This window comes from Mauremys mutica, chromosome 2, assembly GCF_020497125.1.
Source record: "Mauremys mutica isolate MM-2020 ecotype Southern chromosome 2, ASM2049712v1, whole genome shotgun sequence".
NCBI lineage: Eukaryota > Metazoa > Chordata > Testudines > Geoemydidae > Mauremys > Mauremys mutica.
Genome location: NC_059073.1, coordinates 271,208,772 through 271,214,771, shown reverse-complemented (window position 1 = coordinate 271,214,771; position 6,000 = coordinate 271,208,772). Strand labels below are relative to the sequence as shown.

The 6,000-nt window shown below is 49.6% G+C and overlaps 1 protein-coding gene across 5 annotated transcripts in view; it reads left to right on the top strand.

The window, feature by feature from the left end:
* Window positions 1-3,595: 3,595 nt before the first annotated feature.
* Window positions 3,596-6,000, top strand: part of LOC123362532 (phosphofructokinase, platelet) — a 79,077-nt gene continuing 76,672 nt past the window's right edge. For all 5 annotated transcript variants that reach the window (XM_045002895.1, XM_045002894.1, XM_045002896.1 and 2 more), the window contains exon 1: window positions 3,596-3,889. In XM_045002895.1, the coding sequence (XP_044858830.1) occupies window positions 3,796-3,889 (94 nt within the window). In that variant the 5' untranslated portion in view covers window positions 3,596-3,795. The remainder of the gene's footprint in view (window positions 3,890-6,000) is intronic.

Genomic DNA, 6,000 nt, shown 5'->3' with positions numbered 1-6,000 from the left:
CTAGCACATTTATAACTCTTGATACACACCCTGTACATACATCACACAAGCATATTAATGGTCAGTGAGTTACTAGTTTTCCATTTATATATTACATGCCATCTTTTGGGTATATATCCTTACAACAGTATTTTAGGTGTAGTGAGTATGTCAGGCCTGACAAGAGTTGCTGACACAGCGGAGTGAATCACCAATAGTCTCCAAACCATAGTGTTTTTTGTTTGTTAATGGAAATAGATAAGGAGATCTCCAAGGGTAGTCTTGTTTCACCAGCTGCCTTGCAATTATATCCAGATTGCTCCTTTTCTTGCCTGTGCTCATGCCCTCTTTCGTGCTGATCCATACACCTGAACAGCCTCATAACTACCCTCTCGTCATTTTTTTAAACCCCTCTCTTCTGTGATTCAGTCCATCTCATACACCATTCTCATACACCATTGTCCTGGTTTCTTATTGCACTGTACTTCAGTGGCTTTTTCTTTCCATAGCAGAAACTTTGTTTTGGTAGAGAACTTCATATTGTAAAGTACTGTGGATATCTATGGCACAATACACATAATAATGAACTGTAGTTGGAGGATAGCATGTTTAAGTGTGAGTTGTACAGTAAACTGAGGATTGGCTAGGATACAAAACATTTTCTATTACAGTAAGGATCAGTTTAGAATCCTTAAGTACTGCAAGTACTTTGATGAGGAACAATTGTAAGACCTAGTGAATTAGTTGGTTTAAGAGCCATGTGAGAGTTCCTTTTTTGCTTCACAGAATCCCTTTACAGTTATGAGCTTACAGATCACAAAAAAGGATCTCTTTTCTCAGTGTGAATGTATGAATATTACTATGTATTATGCATGTGTATCCAGATCCACTCAGATAATATCCCTTAAAGTTAAACAAGATAGCCATCTGAAGCCATCTTCAATATTATGTCAGGAATAAAGAGAGATTACTGGTGACTGAGTTTCTTGAAAGTCTGAAAGCGTGTCAAGGCAGCCTCGGGCACAAACAGTGCCACATCCTTAATTTACTTATTATCACTACTGTCAACTTTGTTTTAATATCCTGATACTAACAACCAAGTAAAATGCTTCCCTAATGAGAAGTTAAAGACAAAGAATAACAATAACAAATAATGAAACCAATGAGATGAGCAGCTGTTTCTGAATTTAAGAGAAGACAAAAAAATCCTACCACCTGTTAGGAGATAAATTCTATTATGTACCTTACAGGACAATCTGAAAACTGCTTTCTGGGAAACAACAACCTCTGATTACCAAGTGTAGACAGGATTTATGATGAAGGTAGACAGAAATCCATTTTCAGCCTCATAGTTTGCAAGACTTGCCTAAAAATGCCCTAAATAAAACAAGAAACACACACAAAACAAACATTAGGCGCCTAATCCAAAGGTACTGGAGTCAGTGGAAAGATTCATAGGGGGAAGCTCCCCAGCTGGTGTAAACTGTCATAATGCCGCTGATTTCAATGGAACTATGACGGTTTATACCAGCTGAGGATATTGGGTGTTGGATCAGGTCCATTAGGACAATATACACAAAATATTTGGATTGCAAGCCTTTGAATTACTTAACTCCAAGGCCCTCAATCCAATTATTTGTAAACAGAATTAATTATTGTGTAACTACTTACATAGGTAAGGGTTTGTGGAACTGGGCCTGTTAGCTCTTTGGTGCAGAGAAGTGTATTCACTTTCACACATGATTACTTTTGCACAAGTTTCCTAGTTAAAGTGCATCAGTATTTCTAGGATTAGAATACTTACAAACACTAGTAATTCTACTCATGTGAATAGTTTCATTGAATTTATTGGGACTACCTACTTGAGTATAGCTACTCATATATGTAAAAGTCTGTAGGATCAGGGCCTGTGTTTATAAAGCACCAAATTTAGGATGTGTATAAATGTCAAATAAAAACAATAATTCTAATAGTGATTAAAGCATAGGATTGAGAGTTAGCATTTGAATTCTGTTTCTGACATGCTGCATAATTTTGTTGAGTCACTCAGGCCCTCATCCTGCAAACGCTCTCACAGAGGCTGAACTTCACACACATAAATTGTCCTGTTGAATACGGGACAATTCATGTACATAAAAGCATATAAATAAAAGTTTGCAGGGTCTGGGCCTTAATCTGTCTCTGTGATCAGGATAATTATACTACTCTGCTCCATAGGGATATTGTGATAATTATTTTTTTTAAAGAATTATGGGTCAATTATTCAATATGTATGCATCCAGAAAGTATCTATTCACAACAAAATGAAAACAAGTGACAAAATCATCCCCCAAATATTCAATGTGGATATTACCAAAAGAGGTTTTTTAACTCTCATTCTCCTGACCTAACAGCAAAAAAGAGAGGGTGCTCTAAATAGATATTTTTCAGTTCCCCGTCTCCATAACTGTGAGAAAACTTCCTTTGACTCACCCTTTGTCTGTTTAAATAGTACACTCTTCAGGGCAAGAACTGCCTCTTGCTCTGTGTGTGCAGCACCTAGCACAATGGGGCCCTCATCTCAGTTGGGGCCTCTAGGGGCTAATATAATACCAATAAATTATACTCCAATAGATCTTTACAATACTTTTTGGCAGTGGAATAACATCTTCTAGACAATGACAGTGCCTTAATAACTAGCACGAAACATGTTCAGAGAGAGCTTGAACAAAAAAAACCAACCAACCTACCAAACAAACAAACAAAAAAGAGAGACAAAACTGGAGCCTCTAAAGAGGGAGATTGCCCCTCATTACCCATCTCTAAGGGAATGGCAGGCAATGATTGCTTGCTTATAGAGACCAGCAGCTCCCACTTTTAGGATTGCAGGGAATGGCTTGGGTGTAACCAGAGCAGGACAGAGCTAGGTCAAAGAGGGACGATGGTATTATGTGCCACCTAGCTGCTAGCCTGCTTTCAGGGGTACTGCCCCTGGGTGCTGGAACTAGGGGTGCTGCCGCACCCCCTGGCTTGAAGTGGTTTCCATCATACACAGGGTTTGGTTCAATGGCTCTCAGCACCCCCACTATACAAATTGTTCCTGTACTGCCCACCCTTTTATTGCCAGACCATGCAGGGAGACAACAGGGAGCAGCTACCCCAGTCTACTTTCCTCCAGCACCTGCAGGCCTGAGTGCCCCTCAGGGCTGGTCTCCAGCAGGGAGCTGGGGGGAGGAACCTCACTGCGCAGGGGGGAGGAACCTCCTCCTGCGGCTCTGCCAGGAAAAACAACCGCTTCCTCTGCCCCCTCCCTCTTGCTCTAGGAAAGGAGGGGGCCGCCGTTGCACCCCTCCCCCCTTTTCCCACCCATTCGAGCCTCTCCCACCTGCCGCCGTCCTCGCCCCTTACCCAGGCTGCAGCATCCCAGCGCGCTCCCCCGCCCGCGGCCGGCAGCCGAGCGCCTTGGGCGGCGCACTTGCTCTCATTGGCTTCTCGCCCTGCCCCTCAGAGGGTGGAGCCGCCGCAGCCGCAGCCGCGCCGCGGAGAGAGGGGCCGGCCGGGTTGCTGTGGGCAGAGCCGCACGGGGCGGAGGAGGCTGGAGCCGGAGCCAGAGCAATAGCGGCAGCAGCGGGTGGGGTCTGAGGGCTGCGCTTCTCGTGCTTCTTCCCCCCGCGGGTTTTATGCCGTAGCGTTTCTGTTCCGGGTTCCGTCCCCAGCGCTGCCAGGGACTCCCTCCGGCGCCGCCCAGGGACCTCGCTCGCTCGCTGCCTCCACCCCGCAGCCGGGCAGGGGAGCCGCGCAGCCGGCCGGCAGCTCGCTCCCTCCCCTCCCAGCACCATGGCGGAGCAGCCGGCGGATAAGAAGTTCTTCGAGAATCTCTCGGGCGCCGGGAAAGCCATCGGGGTGCTGACCAGCGGCGGGGATGCGCAAGGTGATGCCGCTGTGGGGGAGGGGGCTGTGGGATGTATTGGGCAGCGTGGATCTGTGGGAGGGCGTGCATGGCATACGGGCACATTGGGGGGGGTGCAAGGGGGAATACGGATGAGGGGTGCAGCGGGCAGGGGTAGTTTGGAGACGGGCAGGAGGCTCATGTGGCGGTGCAGTGGGCGTGGGCGGGAGGTGCACGGACACTGGGGGCAGTGGGTGGCTGGGCAGGCAGCATGCACACTAGGGCAGGGGCAGGGACACGCTGGGTCGGGGCACAGCGGGCATTGAGGTAGGGGCAGATGGGGCACTGGACGTGGGCTAAAGGGGGCTGGCTTGCGATCAGGGTGGGCCGGCGGAGAGTGCCTGTTTCCCTGCAGTTCCACGGATCTCGGACTGCTTTGACAGCGTAAAAAAAAATCTTCCTTTTGCCTCACCTCCGTGCCTGGGCTGCAAACGTGCCTAGACAGGCAGGGCGGCAACAAGCAGCCTCCATTCATCCTCCCTCCCTTCTTCATCACATTTTCAAACGTGTGACGACTTCTGAGCCTGCCTTCTGGAGGGCAGGAAACCGAAAGCTCCAGTAACATTATCCCCAAGACGTCTTTCCCTTTCAGGGGATGGCAGGGGAGACGGGGGGATGGAGAAAGGGCTAGTTAGTGCCCAGAATGTGAGGGGTGGTGGTGGGCTTGCTGCATTGCACATGGGAGCAGGGGAACTGTCTGCCGCTGGGGCAGTGGCAGCCCTCACCCCATCCGCCTTTCACTTCGTTCTTTGGCACGACTCACGAGGAGTAGTTTCGCATTCGTGACAACGGTTTAGGTAGCTCACACCGGCGCAAGATTAATAAATTGCAGACATCCTTAGCCCCCTTCGATCGCTAAACCTACACGGAGTCCTTCCAAAGGAAGAGTAGCAGGGGTTTAATGTTGGGGCTTAGTGGCCAAGGACCTACAGAAATGGAATCAAAGGGCGACCAGGGAACAGGAGAATTGATTGAAATTTACTAACCTGGTCATGAGATCCCTTCTCAGGCCCCTTCCCCCTTGTCTCCCCGAAATAATTTGAGCCTGTTATGAACAGTTCTATCTTGGGTTGCTCAAGGCGCAGATTCTAGATGGGTAATGCGGGGCAGTATTTAACAACAAAGGCTCTCGATCCCCTTAGCCAGAGGGAGAAGTATCTTGTTAATATGCAGCGCTGCCATCATTCCCCGTAGCCTTCTCCTCGGCGGTGACATTAGTTTTCCCGCAGCTCCGGGAGTGCGTTGGGAAGAAGGGTAATGCAGTAGCTGCCAGTTTCGCTGCAGATTGGGAGTATTTCAGCAGCGTGGGGGCGCGGGGCAGGGACGATCTGTGTTGTTTTTTGCATTGGGGATGGGGACCGGGCCTCCCCGCCAGTCTTTCACGTGCGTGGGGGTGAAGAGAGAAGTATGGCTCCTGCAAATGTGCTTGTGGGTGGGGGGAATTGTGAGAAGAGAGACCCCTCTGAGTGTGTCAGGATTTGGATGAGCGAGGACTAGTCCCCCCCCCCACTTCCCTCAATGAATGTTGTAAGGAGAAAGCCTCACTCCCCTTCCCCTTGATAGGTGTGTGTTTGGGATGCGGGGGGACCTGTCCTGTCTCCCCCTCCACCCGTCTCTGCCCCCTCCTTTCCCTAGTGCGCATGAGAATGCTACTTTGCATGGACCACTTTCTACGCGCTCGGTGCCCGCCTCCAGTGTGTACGTGATCCGCGGCCAGTCATTGCGGATTCCTCTGTGCGTCATATCTCTGCTGAAGAAGCATCCTTCCTCTCCCCCCCCCCCAGGAGTAGTGGGGTGCCCTGGGGTTTTACCTGGGATTAGCTAAACCCCTCCCCATGGGGGCAGAAGGGATCTGCCACTGCAGAGAACGAGGCAAGCAAGCTGCTTCCCTTGACAATCAGCGGCTGGCTTGGCTCCTCTTGCAGTCGTCCGCCCCGTGACGGTGTTACCAGTTGTGCTGAAATCATTCCAGGAGAGCTCGGGATCCGGGCACCTGAGCCCTTACATCGCCATTTTCCTTTGAAACAGTGACAGTGTATTGCCCGGAGCAGCAGAGCAGCAAACCCAGGCTGAGCCCCGCCGCTCGCTTCCGC